Consider the following 18058-nt stretch of genomic DNA (forward strand, 5'->3'; position numbering starts at 1 on the left):
GGGCTATGAATGTGATATTTTAGAAGGATACACAGTGTCACTGATGTGAAGCACCAAAACCTATAAGTACTAATAAATAGCACTTATGAAGAATCCTCGGTCAGCTAAACAGCGGGTAACTCCCCACATCTCCTGTATCTGCCCGTCCAACAGTCAGCTGTCCTCCCACCATCATGCTCAGGCTCTCAGGCGAAAGAAGAGGCGTAGCGTACTGTCCATCTTCTCAGGCTTCAGGAAGAACCGCAATTCAGCGTGCTATCAGGACCCGGAGCCTGCTGGCCAGAGCGGGGCGTGCGGGGACGAATGTCGCACCAAGTAAGCACACAGTTGTGGGATGATTGATGGACGTGCAGAGAATCCACTGCTAAAATTTGGGATAAGGTTTTAGATAAGATTAGTCAGATGAGACAAGTTGACGCAAGTGTATATATATATATATATATATATATATATATATACATACACACTTGCATGCAGTGATATTTATATTTCTATATAATTTATATTTCTTTATATTTCCATATAAATATATATATTGCCTTTCATCATCTTTTTCTTCTTCTTGTTTTGACTGCGTTTGTCTCCAAATTTCAGTGCCACCACAGAGAATGTCTACTCTCTAATTCAACACCCTAAGGACCGCAGTGGGACAGAAGCAGTGCGAGAGGGAGCCAATGGGAGGCTGGTGGGAGCTCCGAGAACCCCACAGCTCACAGGACGGACCATTCAGGGCATACCCCTGCCAGGAATGAGGGGGATCAGCCCCTCCTGCATCTTACAGAGACAAGTATGCTTCATTAAAGCTAAACTAAAGTTAGCCCTAAACCACACATGGCAATAACAGCGTCTGGGAAAACGTCTGGAAGACTAACATTTTCTGACATGTTTTATTGGTGGTTTGCAATAACATTGAATCAAGTTAAAGACAAAGCGCATAGCTAAACAACTATGAGCTTGGGAATAATAACTGTAGCCCATGCATTTTTGCCCATTATTGTGCCGTCAGCTCTTATCAGCAGACCAGACATATAAAGTACTAGAGAGAGAGACAGAGCTCTAGCGTTAGTGTCCTCACTGCAACAATTAACCCCTTCGTTCATAACTCCCTCTAGTGCTAACAATGCTCCCAACACTAGGTGGGTAAAGACCTAACGCACATCTCCTCCGATACATGCAAAGCCAGCCCCTGCCTTTTTTTTAAAACTGCCAACACACTCTGAGGAAAGAGCCGGGTCCCCAGCTCCGCCTGTGCCAGACATCAGTTTGAGAGCCATCTGGAGCCGACCTGGAGATGGCACGGCCAAATGTGCTCTCTCGGACTCCGGCCGCTGATGGCAAAGCTGGATTCGGACTCGCGACCTCCGGGCCATAGTAGTAGTGCATGACCTTGCATGCAGTATGGTCCAAGAATCAAACAGAACTAGAAGCCGTTTGCGTGGATGAATTGGTGAAAAACATGTTTACAAGCTGTGATACTAAAAAGCAGCGTTACTAAGTGATGACTGTGCAAGGAGCCCATTTGCAACATTTGCTTCTAACACATATTTAGACCAAGGTTGCTCAAACTTTTGCATGCTGAAGCACAACCTTCTTATTTTGTAGTATTGTGATGAACTGAGGTGCGCAAAGCAACTGTGGCGCCCAGTTGTATTTTTTTAGGTTTTTAATATTATTATTATTTTCTTCTTTTTAAAAAAATATCGGTATATATATATATATATATATATATATATATATATATATATATATATAAAGGCCACTTTTACATTAAATTTTTGCAATATTTATCCAACCACTAAACAGTAATTATACTAATATTATAATAAATATTATTATTTTAAGCCGTGTTCTCCTCTCCCTCTCTTTCCTCACAGCAGTCCCCTGACTACAGCGAAGTGTTCGGCTCCTCGGAGGAGGTCAGTCTGGCCAGCCGAGAGTCGTCCAGGCTGCCTGACTCACAGGCTGAAGGTCAGACGGCCCCTGTGGACAGACACGGTCAGTCAGACGGTCAGGGTCTCGACTCTTCCTCAGCTCAGAAGGAGACAAAGGCAGACGCAGGAGTGGCCTCAGACGCTCAGGCACGAGACAGCAGACAGAAACCGGAGCCTCCTCCACAGAGCAGCAAGCCCAGCCTGGCCCACACCAGACAGCGCCATCTGGAGGAAAGCTCTGGTAATGCAGCCAAGTGAAAGATTAAAGTCTCTGACCTCAATGATTCGATTGGGTTTGTTTACAGTACTTTTGAAAATGTGCATAAATACATGGAGATTATTTTGACACAATTGGTATGATTCATTTTTTATCAAAACACTTCACTGAATGTGTTTTTTTTTCATTTCCTACATATTCAAATAATTTGAACAGTTTTGTATTGCTAAAGCAAACATTTTATTGATCCTGCAGTTGAGGTCAGAAGTTTACATACACTTATCTAAACTGTGGAGCTGTGCTATATATACAAACACAAAGATCAGACCAGTATTGGCTGATATTCTGCATTAAGAGACTCTGATCTGACCTGAATTGGTTAGTTGCCCACACATTTTTTGAGGTCAGGACTTTGGATAGGCCATTACAAAAGCTTACCATTAGTCTGCTCTACCTGTTCCACAACCACCTCTGATGTGTGTTTGGGCTCACTGTCCTCTTGAAACACCCAATTGTGTCCAAGATTCAGTCGTCTGGCTGATGGCTCTTTATTCATTATCCCGTCCACTTTGTGCAATGTACCAGCAAAAGTTCTCCCTTTGCATGATGCTACCACCACCATGCTTAACAGCTGGTACAGTGTTCTTGGCGTTGGGTGCCTCACCATTACTCCTTCATACATACCTCTGGTCATTGTGGCTCAAACGACTCAGTCTTTTGTCTCATGTGATTATAAAACTTTCCTTTTCTTGACCATGTGTTCAGCTCAGCTGCAAACTTTAATTGAGCTTAAGGGTGTCAGTTGTAGAGCAGAGGCTCCAAAGAATTATGCAGCCTAGAATTAGTGCCATTATTGCCATGGCATTTATGTCCATGATGAGTGTATGTAACCTCCCACCAATAGAAGAATAGAAGAATGTCTGTCTCTGTTATAGCACTTGTTAACTCCTGCCTTTGTCGTTTTTGGTCTAAAGACAAATCTACAGAGGATGCTGAAGGGGAGAGAGCAGGGGATAATGAAACAGAGGAACGGAGATGTCAACAGGATCAACAGCGAAAAGCAGAGGGGCAAACTCTTCCCATCACAGAAAAGGTGTTTAGCGTGGGTTTATGTGCACAGACACACCAGCATATGTGCTTGGGTTTGGGGAGTTGTACGCATTTATAATTAACATAAGCTTTTGGGATCAAGATGTTTTTTTTTAAAATGTAAATAATTTTTCATTATGGGTTTCCAGCCAAATGATTCCCCTGAAAAATCTTCTGGTGCTTCTCCATCACGAGACTCAACCAATGACCGCAGCGTACCCCCTCCTGTACCACCTGCCTCAGCCAAGCCTTCACTCAGCTCAGTAAATTCCCTTACTCAAGGTAACAACCATGATATCCATCTTATTGCATGTATAAATAGGAGATTTTTGTGTCCATAATGTACACTGATAGACCAAAACATTAGCATTGACTATATCATAGCATTGGCACCTGTCAAGGGTTGGCATCTACACATTAGGCAGCAAGTGAACAGTCAGTGTAAGAATCTGAGCCAGATTGTTATGACCAGATGTCTGGGTCAGAGCATCTCTGAAACGGCAAGGCAGCAGTGGTGAGTACCTTCCGACAGTGGTCCGAAGAGGAAGAGGTGTAAAGGCTTAAGGGCATGCAAGAACAACAAAGGCAATCCCATCTGGTAAGAACCATCAGTAGGGCTACTGTGGCACAACCTTCAGAAATGTGAAATGACGCATAGCTGCAAACCAGTGAGAGTGCCCATGCTAACACCTGTCCACCATCAAAAGCAACCACAGTGGCCTCGCAAGCATTGAAACTGGACTTGAAGCAGAAATCGAAGAACACCGCCTGGTCCAATGAGTCCTGTTGACCTGTGGGATAAGCCAACAACATGGGACAACAAGTTTGACCCATGGAGGCTTCGTCGAGCAACTTACAGGACTTTGAGGATCTGATACCACAGCACACTTTCAGAGGTCTCTTAGAGTCCATGCCTCTGTGAGGCGGAGCTGTTTTGGTGGCACACAGACCAAAAGCAAGTTAGGAGTTAAGTGGTCATAATGTTTTGGCTCAAAGTACAAACGCCAGAGATAAACATGGTCTTTTAAATGTTCATAATTCAAATATACTGAGGATCAGCCTACGCATGTTTGGTGTCCAAATTCAGGTTCTTTATTTAATGCAGGAGCTACGAGGCTAACACTGCTAACAAACAGAAAAGCTCAGTAGTCACTCAAATCCCAAATGCCCACAGATGCATGCTACCACACAACTCTCAGCCTGTTCAAACCACATCCAGGTCTTGGTGAAAGTGGCCCAGATATGTCGGTGAGCATGCTTTGCAATAAACTATAAAAATTACAGCATTTCAACAAATAACAAAGCTTCACTAAAGAGCTGAAAGCAGGTGTTGTGCCAAATCCTACAGCCCAATGTCTACATTACCTGCATGCATGTTAAGGGGAGTTGGAATCTGCAGGGAATTCAGACCAATAAGCCTTCAGATGTTTAGTTTGTTGTGTTTATTTGATTTGATAGTTTATTTGTTTTATTTTATAGTTATCAGTCAGACCTCATCAACAAGTCTGAGCCACCTCAGTAAAGTCCTGGTAGCAGTTTGAGCGGGTTAAAAGACACATATGGGCACACAGCTCTGGAAAAAATGTTTTCTTAAATTTGCATCTTTACGTGTACGGCAGCCTTTTTATTCCAGGCATTTCATCAAACAAAGCTGAGTGACCTGAATTTGCAGACTATGAATGGCATAAAGTGGTTGGTGTGGTGCAACAGATAACACCACCACTTACCATTGTGTTACAACAACACCATGTGGGAGACCAGGGTTCGATTCCCGGTCTGGGTGACTATGCTGCGCTACACCAATAAGAGTCTCTGGGCAAGACTCCTAACACTACATTGGCCCACCTCTGTAATACGAGTAACCTTGTAAGTTGCTCTGGATAAGAGCGTCTGCTAAATGCCATAAATGTAAATGTAAAATGTAAATAAAGTCACCCAACAGCAATGTGAAAGACTAGTGGAGAGCCTGCCAGGACATGAAAACTGTGGTCGGCGGTCAAGGTTATTTCACCATAGTGATTTTTGAATGCTCTCAAAGTTCAAATATTAGTACTGTGTTGTTTACATTTGAATAATAACTTTTTTGCATTATAATTATTGTAATATTTTTTTGCATTATTTGAGCAATTGTTTTTGAGAAGTTAGAGCAAATAAATGCAATATTTTGTAAATAGCAATATTTTTATTTGGAAATTTAGGGGAAATGATGCCCATGGTGTATGAAATACAATGCAAATGTTAATTTCCCTTAAACACATTGCCAATAAATAGTAAAACCAGAGAAACTGATAAATGTAGGGTGGTCTCTTAACTTTTTCTGGAGCTGTATATTTACAGAAATAATTTGGGTTGACTTCTGCTGTTTGCTGGCATATGGCTCGCTCTACACAGCAGTTTTTCACCCTCATAACCACATTACTACACTAACATCAGAGTTTCATGGGCCCTCAAGTAGAACCTTGTGACACTCCAAACCTTGTGGCACACTGCAAACCATAACAATTACCAAATAAATCATAGGATTTCCTGCACTGGACAGGAACCTAGAGTTCAATGGGTTAAACCAGTTAGCGATGATAATAATGATAATGATGATGATGACGACTGTGCTATTTTATGGTTAGGTGATGAAGAAGAGCCCAGCTCAAATGGAGGTCCTGCTAAGCCTCACAGAAACCGAAAGGCATACTCCTGTGAGGCAGGTAAGTACTTTTTTCCACCCAGTGATGGCACTGTAATGAACAGACACCAGTGAGACACAACATTATGACCACTTACAGATGGCGTGAATGTGGAGCGTTGATCTTTTAATTACAGTGCTGCGTGTGAAGGTCTGGAATGTATGCTAGATGGTAACTGAACAGTTAGTTCTCATAGTCAGTGCATTGTATATGAGAGAAAAAGGCCTGAAGACCTAAGCAAGGCTTATCGTACTGACCAGATGACTAGGCTTGTAGGCTTTTTCCAGTCAGCATGGCCAGTACCTGCCGACAGTGGCTCGACAGCTTTTGGTTGCCCAAGACTCATCAATGCAATGAAGACTATCCTGCCTGTTCTGACAGAACCTGACAGAAGGGCTACTGTGGCACAGAAATCCTCAATAATGGTTACTGTTGGAATGTGTAACACCACACAGTGCAACACCCCTGCATCTTATTGGGACCAGTCAATGTCATAGTGCCCATGCTAACCCCTGTCCACCATTGAGAGTGGCTATAACGGACACATAAGTGTTGGAATTGGACTTTGGAGCAATGGGAGAAGGACCCCTGGTCCAGTGTATCTCGGATTCTTTGTGAGAAGATCATCCAGTGGATGAAGCAAGATTCTCTGGCCAATGTTCTGCCGTGAAACCTTGAATTCATCAACGATCAACTCGACACATGCCAACTACCTAAACATCGTTACGGACCAGGTACACCCCTTTATGGCAATGCTATTGCTCAGTGGCCTCTTTCAGCAGGCTAATGCTCTACCTCACAACTGTAAGGATCAGCTATAGCATCTGGTAGCAAAAACCACAGGATACCCTTAGAGGTCTTGTGGAGTCCATGCCTCGGGGGGGTTGGAGCTGTTATGGAGTATGCAGAGGACCACCAACATTTTAAACAGTGATCATAATATTTGGCTCCTCTTGTAAGAATGTGTGATTCCCATCATATTTCGATCCTTCTGATACCTTCAATCCCTTTAACTGTAAAACCTATAGGAACCTATATGACCTCATTGTATTTCTCATTTGAATTTATGTGTGTGTGTTTGTTAATCTTTTCACTCAGGCATGGAACAAGGCAGCCCCGGTGACCTGGAGAGGTCCTCCGATCCCAAGCCCCCTGTGAAAAAACCCAGGCTTCCCCCAAAAAGAAACAAATCCTTGGATTTCCCTGGTGAGATACTGTCTGTGGTATCCTCTCACCATACACTTCTACTCATCGGTGACTTAAAGGTCCTTTATTGGTCCATCCTGTTGACCTCTTGCGCAATGTAGAGTTATGTATGACCACTTTCTGTAGTCTTGTGGTCTCCTGATTTTCTCTACATCCGATCTCGTTCACCTGTTTCAACAGTTTAGTTGTTGATTTTATGTATAAAGCCACTTCTCCGCCGTGAGTTTTCACGCCTCGCCAAAGCATTCACCATCACCAAGCTTCTCCAAGATATGTAGCAGGCACCCACCCCCCTCCCTGAAGATCAAATCAAACGCCAAGTGGACCATATCTAAGAAAAGTGGCTTTACCTGTGGTGTTTCAATGAAATAGCTATCAAGTTAGCCAACACGCGAGCATTTGGGAGAGACGGGAAAGACCACTACCTACCTGCACAGGTAAAACAGAAAAGGATGTTGATGGTGAGGTGATATGGAAGTATCCTATATGGTAACTACAGCAGTCCCCATTTTTGGATGTCATCCGCCTGGTGTTTCCATGAGACCTCTTTGGGGAGAAAATGCCTGCTACACACCTTGGAGCGCTTGGTGATGGTGAATTTCTTCCTAGTGAACTGTCCATTTTGCCTTGAGTGTATCATGGGTTGGAAAGGAGTAAAAACCCACAGTGGAGAGCTTCAGGTTCAGAACCACCCTCCTCATAAAGTTCACTATGCCTCATTTTTTCATTTTTCCTGTAGCCGATTGGCCTAGCCCACTAGCATGACTACAAAATTGTTGGAAACTGCTGAAACAGGTGAGGAGATCAGATTTCGAGAGGCAGTTGACAGGTGCTGGCTGAAGGTAAACAGACGCGTCGTTTTCCCGAAAGCGGACATGCATCACGCTACAGCCCATCTGTTGTCCATCCTGTTCATCATTGATCAGTTTCAGACCAGATCAGATATAATCAGATATAAACGGAAATTGTTTACAAATATCAGTCTAAAGGGCACAGTAGTTCTAAAGGATCAAGAGAATTCAGAGAGTGGGTTTTCACAAGTGTCATAAGTGCACTATTATGAGGGTGTTCTTAAGGGGGTTCTTTAGTGATGGCAGTGGTTTCATAAGACAACTCCGCCCCAGTTTATAGTTAGCATATTAGCTTGGGGCTAAGTCTTTAAGATCACATCTAATCTCTTTTTTGGCACCAGTGCCCTCTTAAGTTACACTCAGTCTGAATTGCACTCAACTGGGTTGGATGATCGTCCATCTCAGCACATATCTCAGCACAATGCTTGGCAGTGCAGGCTTCTGTAAGCTGGTATAAAATATCTGCGGTGTGGTGTTCTTAATCGCTAATAGCTCATTCAGATGCCGGGAAAGAGCCGCGGTGGCAGATTTTTACAGAAACGCTGCAAATAATTCTTGTTTATGACTGAACAAACATCGCTATTTCCTCTCAAGGCCACAGTAAATCTGGCAGTGCAATTATTGTACCCTGTGTTCATCTGGTGTGCAGAATTGCTGGTCTCATCCTGAATTCATAGGTACAATGATACTGCTTATGCTTAACATCCTGCCACCCTAATTCTAGGCACACTTCAGTTACTAGTTATTATTTATAATAACTTCTAGACTTCTATGGAGGCTTTTTTGTGGGACTGGACAATCTCAGTGTAGAGGGAAACGTGACCCTGATGTCTAGCTGCTATCCCTTGTGTGTGTGTTCAGTGTCTAGCAGATGGCCCCGAGCTGACCTTTTAATGAAGCCAGATTTGTAAATAAGGTAGCATAAGGTTCTGTCTTCTGTCTTTCACCTCCCTCTTCTCTCTGTCTCTTTAGATCATCACAGTCCAGAGCCAGGCAATGGCAAAGCATCATGACCCGACAATACTGATGAGTGGGAGGTATTCTTTCTAGCAGGGAAGGAGCAGACAGGAAGAAGAAACGGGATGAGAGGGAGAGGACAAGAAGAAGAAGAAGAAGGAGCAGGGTAGATGGATGGTGGTGGACTGGATGGGTGGACCAAGTTCTCGTTCTCAGAGACACATTTCTTCTTTACTGACTGTCTCACAGACAAACACACACACACACACACACACACACACACACACATATACATACATGCACTCAGTGTGACTGGTCTGTGGCATATTCTTTAATTTATTGAGTGAATTGCTGGATCTTGCTCATGATCATGCATTCGATTTCAGGTGTTTCCTGCTGTTAGGTCTTCCTTCCTCTCTATCTTCTCTCCTCCCATCCTGCCTCTCAATCTTCAGACAATCCTTCACTTGTGTTTCCACCAGGTACCATTAGTAATGAGAAGTATTAAAGGTGCAATAAGTAATGTTTTTCCATGTTGCACACCATAAAGCCATACAGTATATTTGCTTGCCTGGCTTGCTGTGACCTCCGAATATGATGTAACCGCCAGTATTACCCCAGTAATCGTCTGTGTTTCCTATTTTCCCTGGTCGTGCAGGCCTCGAGCCTCCACTGTGCATTTCATTCCGTCAACCGTCAAGTATTATCCAGTCTTCATGCCTATTGGAATCGGAAATTTCCACTTACTGTACCTTTAACTCCGAAGGGGATGGAAATGTGTAAATACGGAGCTGATTTTGCACTCAACGACTCGATAACTGCTGATTTCTTTAACTGTCTTACTGAGCATTACTGTTGTGAACTTTAAGCTTAGTGTTTTTTAGTGGGCGTCCATGGTCGGATCGATTATATCGACACAGCTGATACCTATTTTATGCCATTTGAATCAGGCGAGGGGTGAGAGATTGCTGGTTTTAAAAGACCTCTATTTTCTACTGACAGTGATGTAAATGTGAAATCAATAAAAAGGGAGAATCTCTATGCACAGCGGCTGCTCTCTGATGTCCGGATCTAATGAATTAAAAAGGGTATTCATACCCCTGCTTTTCCATTTAGAGACCAACAGTTACTTATTATTAGGCTTATATTTTCTTAATGGCATTATTTACATACAAATAAACATTATGGTGGTGATGATGATTAGTATTGCTATTTAATTAGCATAAACACCTTTAATTATACTTATGTTTTATACTGATTGTACTTCAATAGAGCTATATTTTAAAACAAAATTGATTGATGATTTAATTAAAAATGCAAAAATTACAGTGGTGCTAGAATATGTTGATTAGTGTTTACACAAAAACAAGTGTTTACATTTCTGCATAAATTTGATGTTAAATGTGATTAAAAGTCATTAAATATAGATAAGAATAGATAGCAATATCGAATAATTGTAGTATAGTGTAATATAATTAAAAGAACTAAACTAGCAACAGTAGCAATAAACATCATAATACATCATAATAGGTGTATATATTCATGAATGAATGTACCTAGTATTTTGGGTCAGTGTCCAGCCTAACATGTAACTATTGATGTAACTCACATTACTAAAAAAAAAAAAATTACATTACTAAGTGACCTGGTACAGTGACCTGTGTTGACTGATGATTTTAAGTAAAAAATTTAATAGCCAATGTCTTCTCAATCTCACAAGCTAAATAAACCTATAGTGTCAATGTTATAATCCTTAAGTCTCACTCGGACTGTTCCTGTTGTGATTTGCTTCTAGGGAAGTCCTGCCGGGCTGCTCCAAACTCCAAACCAAAAATGTGACTTTACAGCAGAAGTCCAAAATGGTTTTAACTTCTTTGAATAGAAGTCAGTGTAAAATAAAAATGTATCCCAAGAACTTCAGAGCATTTCCATTGGTCCATTCATCCAAAATTATTGAGACATCAATTAATTATGGAGATACATGTTTATCATCGGACAGCAGCAATACCACTGATCACTCTAATACTGAAATGGTAAGCTCAGCCAACATACGTAGTTCCTGCTGTCAACAAAGGAGGGCGCCAAAGACCTTTGGTCCAACATCAGCAGCGTTCATCTAGAGTTATGAGGTTATATGATAGAGCTGCAGATTCAGCCTAGACTGATTTTTAAACTAAGCATAATTCCCATTCCATTCATAATGGAAACAGGATAGCCTACATAGCTCTTTTACTGTGTTTAAACTTTTCTCTGTGTGAGTGATTTCATATTCCAAACTACACGTATAGTCTAGTGAGGTAGACTACAGCTAAGCACTTTTTAACTACCTGCATTAAAAAAGGTTTGAAATCCAGCTCTTAGGTTTTTATTATTTGAATATAGTGTTTTTTAATAGTCCCGAAGCTGCTTTCCAGAAGTGGTCCAGTCCCTTAATGTGCATTGCTGAGGAAGACAGTAGCTGAAAATGCTTCCTAAGAGCATGAAGAAGAACTGCGGAGAGGAACCAGCCGCCCCTTTTTTAAGACCATTTTAACAAGCTCTCGTCAGTTTGGCCTCACCATTTCCCTACAGGGGAATCCCTGATGCTTTCTTAAGGACGGTTTTTATCACTGCATCGAGGTTCACGATGGAGTCGACATAAATGCTGGCCTTAGCAGCAAAAATTCAGCCCAGTAATCGTTATTATGACCTGATGCATGGGAGACAAAACTGTTAACGCCCGCCTTTGGTCAGCAGAAAAATATTCAAAATAATTAATACCATAACATACCATAGAAAACTACATCATCTGTTCCGTATGACTGTTTTAGTTAGCTAATTGCTAGTTACAAGCTACACTGCTAACAACAACAAATAAATGCAGTCCACTTAAAGCAAAAAATAGCCAGATAAGAGTTAATAACAACATGTATCTACATTATAGTCATACTACAAGCGTTATTTGTAATGAAGTTTATATGGCTAGCTAATTAGCTAACCTGACAGAAGATGGCGTTCATGGCGTCCCTGTCGACTCCGCTGGCCCCCGTGTTGTAGCTAGCACAAGCAGTGACCCCTCAAACAACTCAACAGCTGTCGGTGAGACGTTTATGATCTAGTAAAAAGTCTTGCTAAGTTACTGGATCATTTTCGCAAGTCAGGAGAAGAGACATAGCACCTGACTCTGAGCTAAGTTCACGCTCAGTCAAGCTAGCCGACGAGCTAGCTGAGCTAGCTAGGCAATAAGCGAAACTGTGGTGAATCATGCTAATGTTAACCTGAGGACGAGGCCTGAAAATGTGGCTAGCTAGCTTCTCGAACAGCAGTTGTAACTAATGGTGGTCCCTGGTGGTCTAGTGGTTAGGATTCGGCGCTCTCACCGCTGCGGCCCGGGTTCGATTCCCGGTCAGGGAACAGACCTTTAGGGGCAGTGGTGGCTCAGCGGTTAGAGCGCCGGGATATCGATAACAGGGTTGTGGGTTCGATTCCCGGGCTCGACAAGCTGCCACTGTTGGGCCCTTGAGCAAGGCCCTTTACCCTCTCTGCTCCCCGGGCGCTGGAGTTGGCTGCCCACCGCTCTGGGTGTGTGTGTGTACTCACTGCCCCTAACATGTGTGTGTGAGTGTGTGTGTTCACTACCAGATGGGTTAAATGCGGAGGACACATTTCGCTGTACAGTGACAAATACGTGCACCTTTACCTTTAATACAGCATAAAAAAAAAATCAAATAGCTAGCGTTACTCCTATTATTGAAATCTTGCCATATATAGAGTTCTAATCTAAAAAAAAATCATTTAAATGGATGAATACATGTGGAATCCTCTCATATCTAACCTACATTTGTCACGTATTATAATCTATTTGTCGTACAGTACCAGTCAAATGTTTGGACACACCTGGTTAAACGTGTGCGGAAGCAGTCTACTAAATATGCCTGAAAACAGTGGAAAACACTCCTAAGACCATTCACTCGACTTATCGGCCTTATCCTCTAAACGTGTGAGATTTGAGCCTCAGTTAGTTGGAATATGGCCTGTGCTACTGTGTTTAGCCCGCTAGCCTCGCTAGCCCGCAGTCGCTCAACTTCACCCTCTCAAATCTTTATGGTCAACACCTGCAGCTCAGCAGTTAATTCAACAGCAGCTGCACTGAGCTGTCTGATTCTCGGTGGAGCTGTAGCTGAGCTAGGTAAGCAAAGGCTAGCTTAGCGAGTGGGCTACCGATCCGAAACCATGGACAGAAAACCTTTAAATTCAGCTTTTCGTCCTTTAAACAGTCGTTATCATCTTAACTATCGTTTATAATTGGGCTTTTAGTCCGCCAGGCTTTAATTTGTTCTGTGGGGAGCAAACTGACTGAGCTATGATTCACTGAGCTAATCCTAACCAGCTTCTGATTCTCCTCACTGCTTTTCTTTCCTTCCTGTCTTGCTCCCTCTCTCTCTCTTTCACAGTGCTTGCTACGGCAGAACATATACTAAAATTGGAACGATACAGAGAAGATTAGCATGGCCCCTGCGCAAGGATGACACGCAAAATCGTGAAGCGTCCAGTCTTTTTTACGGGGCAGTGGTGGCTCAGCGGTTAGAGCGCCGGGATATCGATAACAGGGTTGTGGGTTTGATTTCCGGGCTCGGCAAGCTGCCACTGTTGGGCCCTTGAGCAAGGCCCTTTACCCTCTCTGCTCCCCGGGCGCTGGAGTTGGCTGCCCACCGCTCTGGGTGTGTGTGTGTACTTACTGCCCCTAACACATGTGTGTGTGTGTGTGAGTGTGTGTTCACTACCAGATGGGTTAAATTTCGCTGTACAGTGTACAGTGACAAATACATGCACCTTTATCCTTATCCTTTTGCTCTGTCCTATCTCTCTATGTATTGCTCTCTCGCCCCCGAAGATCGATATGAGAGAAACATTAACGCAGATTAAAGGTGTGTTCCATTAACGCAGATTAAAGAGGCAGGGGGGAGGGGGGGTGTGGGGTTCACCTGTTTAAAGCATCCATAAATCATTTCATTAGTAACGTTCCATTTACGCTCCGGTTCACACGTAAACAGCACGCGCTCTGGGCCAGCATAATGAGGCCTAATGATGTGAAAGGCAGCTGTTTAAATATTAAACTGCATATGAGTAATTTCTCTTAAAGCAAATATGCAAATAAAGGTCCACAAACAAACCTGGATGACACCCGCACGCATGCACACACACACACACATACACACAATCGCAACAACAAGCAGAATAGCCGTAGATGTTACACAAAGACCCCGAATCTGGCAGTTTTTTTATATTGTGGCAGAATTTCATGAATCGACCAATAGCAATGCTTGGAAATAAACTTGGACCTGGAATAAAATATTTTTACATTGACTTTACAGGCTTCAACAACAAGCTACTAGAGGAGCCATTACTAGTGTGCCCACCCCCCTCACACTCAAGCTGATTGGATTAGATGCACGAGTTTGATTTTATTTATATAAGGAAAATGTTATGTAAATGTTATTTACATGTTATAATAAAATTGGGGTATGGCAGGGAATCCCAGATAGCATAACTGGACCTTCTTCTCTCTGGGTGGAGAAGATGACCTGGCTGGACAAAAACAGCCTGGACAGCTCAAGCTGGTTAAGCTGGTTAGGCTGATTGACGAGCATTGGGGTGCGCCTTTGTTTGAGTTGGATGGTTTAGCTGGTCTATCAGTTTGATCTTGCTGGTCATGCTGGTTGTCTAGCTTGGTCAGGTTGATCATGCTGGTAGACCATGGTCAATCTGTTATAAGGTATATATATATATATAAGGTTTTGTGGCATGTCTCTGTGATTTAACTTTTTTTCTACAAAAAGGAAACAACTGAAAGATCTTCCTCCAAGAGTGGCGAATCCACCATTTTTGCCAGGGGTTGTAGTAAGTAAAAAGACACGACGTGTTACGAGCCTTCCCAGGCTCTCCTCTGTCCAGTAAACACATTCCATTCATTACCTTGTTTCATTCATCCACTCTTTTATTATGCTTTCCCGGCTGATCCGTGCGGCTGGAAGCTCATTAAGTATTTATAGAGCTTTCTCCCACATTCCCCCCCCTCAACACCCCCCCACCCCCACCCCCACTTCCTTCTAATTGGTTTCCGATCTCTTGAATGTCTCCTTAACAACACATGAAGGCTCAGTGATTCCCAGGTGAGGCGAGATTGCAGCGGATTAGCATTTTAGGCCAGTGTACAGAGGTGTGTTTGTATATGTGTGTGTGTGTGTGTGTCAATGATTGTTTAGGAGGTGGCCACAGGTGCGTTCACTCATTTTGTTGTCTTCTTTCTGTTTGTGTGTGTGTGTGTGTGTTGTCAATGTATTGATCTCTTTGTGGGCCCAAATGTATTAGTGATAAACCATGAGTATGTGGGATATGGTCCACACATACTGAATATTTAAATGGTTAAGATATAATATCAGGTTGGTGTGGTTGGTGTGAACTACTCAGCTCTAGAGAAAACGTGCTGAATCTTGTTCAGTGGTTTTGAATGGATCCAGATATCCTTAAACCCGGACTTTTGCAATGGTGTGCATTTTTAATTTCTCCGATTTAGAATTAGTTGGACCTAACAAGTATAAACTTAGTCTTTGCACAAAAAGTCATTTTTGCCTAAATCAATGTCCTCATATGAGGCCAAAGGGTAAAAGTAAAAAAAAAAAATGATTATGGTGCAGAGGTCTTAAGAGGTCAAAGGTCCCTCACAGAAAGTTCTTTCATAAAATAGTTGTGTATGAACTGCTCAATGCCAAAGATATTGTTGTATGATAGTTTAAAGACAACTTAATGACCTAAAATGTATATATCCTGACCACTGACCACCAGAACAGGGTGAAAGGAGGCTAACAAAGCTCAGACTCAAAAAAAGGGCGGAGCCATGTTAGACTTGTGATTTTTCAGGGCTATGCTGATGTAAACCGGACCCTCTTTTAGGACACATGGAGGCATTCAACAATACTGTTGAAATCCAGCAGATATTAATTAGACTTCATTATTCATGAGACATGCTTTGTACTGACGGCCCTGATTTCGGTTCCCTGGGGCTTTAAGATCTAGAAGGTGAGGATTTTGGTCCCTTTTTAAGGTCAAGCATTGGATTATGTATAGCACTGTGTCATGTGTCTCTAATAATCAAGCAATGGTTTGGCCCAAAACAACAGCCCTTACCTAGGCCTCGATCATTTTTGCTGACCTCAAAACTGCCCCTTGTGTTTACTTGCATGTACAGCTCTGGAAAAAATTAAGAGACCACTGTAGGAAGGCAGTGTTTGCTGACCAGGAGAGGCCTCCAAACCAGGGGAAGCGAGTGGGAGCAAGGCTAAAAGCTAACTGACTGCAATCTCTTCAGCTTGCTAACAGCACATTGCACTGAGAGGACACAGTGAGAGGACAGCAACACTATTCGGTAAGACCCAGAAATAATGACCGTGTTACAGTTACAGTGCAGTAAAACTACAGTTTTTTGTTTTGTGTAAAAGGAAAATCAGCGGATTTTATTCTCAGACAAAATAACAGGGTGGTAAATTGGTTTGTTTAATGACATCTGAGCATTTTTCACCCCAAACAAAGTCACATACTACACTATTTATACATCGAACAACAACTTAAAACATACGTCTTCTTTGGCACCTTTGAACAGACTATTATTATGGATGTAAAAGTGGTATTTAGAACAGGAATTTGGATGCTTTTGAACGTTCAGCTCCTGTAAGACTTCTTTGGGTCATCCCTAAACCTAGCAGATTATCTCTCTAGCTACAGCAGATGGAGCGCTTTGAACACTGGGGGATTGAACCGTTCATACAGTATGGTCGTCTGTGTAGCTGCAAGTGCAGCAGGAGGAGAGCTCTGCAGCAGCAGGGAAAGCTATGAGAGGAGAATGGTTTCAAAAGAAGCACAGCACAGGAAGCCTGAGAGACGACATGGTATCAGACCTCACAGCTGTAACATCTTACCCTAGGCTGCTGCCATATGTAGAGCCATACCAACTGTTCCAACACTGCACATATGGCAGAAAGGATGTGGGGACTATTTTAATGTGATAGGACAGGGCCTGCAAATAGGCTTGAAGGGAACAGGCCTCTACCCTTCATTAGTGAAGGGAAAAATATGTGTTCCAAGTTGCAAGACTTTCGGAGAGCCCCAGACGCTTTTGGAGATTCTGAAGCTAATAGAGAAAGTTCAGGACATGAGTCATTAATGACAGACTGGAAACTGTTTGGATAAATTGGACAGAAGCAGAATATCAGAATATAAATTGACTGAAAGAATCTTGTCTTGAGGCCTGCTGGCTATGGCTGCCAACACAGCTTTTGAAAAATAAGTGCTTGAGGAATTAAATCAGGTATTTGTGGTCATTTGGAAAAGGTGTCCCCAAGACGTTGTGCCATGTCTGCAAGATCAAGCTTTTACTATTGGCCATTGGGTAAACGTTTGAGTATTTTTGAATGTTTATAGCAAATGCCTAATATGCTTGTTGCCAAAACCTCAGGCTGACTCCACAAGACCTCTGAAGGCGTCCCGTGGTATCTGGCACCAAAAGACCTCAGCAGTAGATCCTTTACGTCCTGTAAGTTGTGTGCTGAGGCCACCGATTGAGACATGCTTTTTTTGGGAGATTCTGAAGCTAGTACAGAAAGTTCAGGACATGAGTCATTAATGGCAGGCTGGAAACTGTTTGGATAAATTGGACAGAAGAAGAATATCAGAATATAAATGGACTGAAGGAATCTTGTCTTGAGGCTCGTTGGCCATGACTGCCATCACAGTTTTTATCAAATGAACTGCCTGGGGAATTAAAGCAGGGATTAGTGGGCATTTGGAAAAGGTGTCCCCAAGAAGATGTGTCATGTCTGCAAGATCAAGCTTTTACTGATTTTTTACTGATCATCATTTTAAAATCATGAATATTTTTTAATGGTTTAGAGCAAATGCCTTTTATGCTGTTGCTTTGCTCGTCGTCAAAACCTCAGGCCAAGACCTCTGAATGTATTGCCTGGATTTTAAACAAAGCATTTTGATACCCACTGTCACTGTCTGGGCTGGAAAACCTTAGTCTAAACATGCATCCTACCACAACACATTAAATACAATCAAAATGGTAACAAAACTATGGCTTACAATGAG

At 42.5% G+C, this 18058-nt stretch overlaps 1 protein-coding gene and 2 non-coding genes across 4 annotated transcripts in view; all 3 read left to right on the forward strand.

The window, feature by feature from the left end:
- The window catches only part of carmil3 (capping protein regulator and myosin 1 linker 3), a 113127-nt gene extending 103150 nt beyond the window's left edge, over window positions 1–9977 (forward strand). The window contains exons 33-40 of one of the 2 annotated variants that reach the window (XM_072688290.1): window positions 154–315; window positions 595–787; window positions 1875–2172; window positions 3123–3241; window positions 3387–3519; window positions 5862–5939; window positions 7017–7124; window positions 8948–9977. In XM_072688290.1, coding sequence (XP_072544391.1) covers window positions 154–315; window positions 595–787; window positions 1875–2172; window positions 3123–3241; window positions 3387–3519; window positions 5862–5939; window positions 7017–7124; window positions 8948–8988 — 1132 coding nt within the window. In that variant the 3' untranslated portion in view covers window positions 8989–9977. The remainder of the gene's footprint in view (window positions 1–153; window positions 316–594; window positions 788–1874; window positions 2173–3122; window positions 3242–3386; window positions 3520–5861; window positions 5940–7016; window positions 7125–8947) is intronic. The other variant, XM_072688291.1, reaches the window with a different exon arrangement.
- A 2276-nt stretch (window positions 9978–12253) lies between these two features.
- Window positions 12254–12325, forward strand: trnae-cuc (transfer RNA glutamic acid (anticodon CUC)). The gene has a single exon. It is a non-coding gene; the product is annotated as a tRNA-Glu (tRNA).
- Window positions 12326–13366: 1041 nt separating this feature from the next.
- Window positions 13367–13471, forward strand: LOC140563250 (U6 spliceosomal RNA). Its single transcript, XR_011980469.1, has one exon. It is a non-coding gene; the product is annotated as a U6 spliceosomal RNA (small nuclear RNA).
- Window positions 13472–18058: the final 4587 nt, after the last annotated feature.

This window comes from Salminus brasiliensis, chromosome 9, assembly GCF_030463535.1.
Source record: "Salminus brasiliensis chromosome 9, fSalBra1.hap2, whole genome shotgun sequence".
NCBI lineage: Eukaryota > Metazoa > Chordata > Actinopteri > Characiformes > Bryconidae > Salminus > Salminus brasiliensis.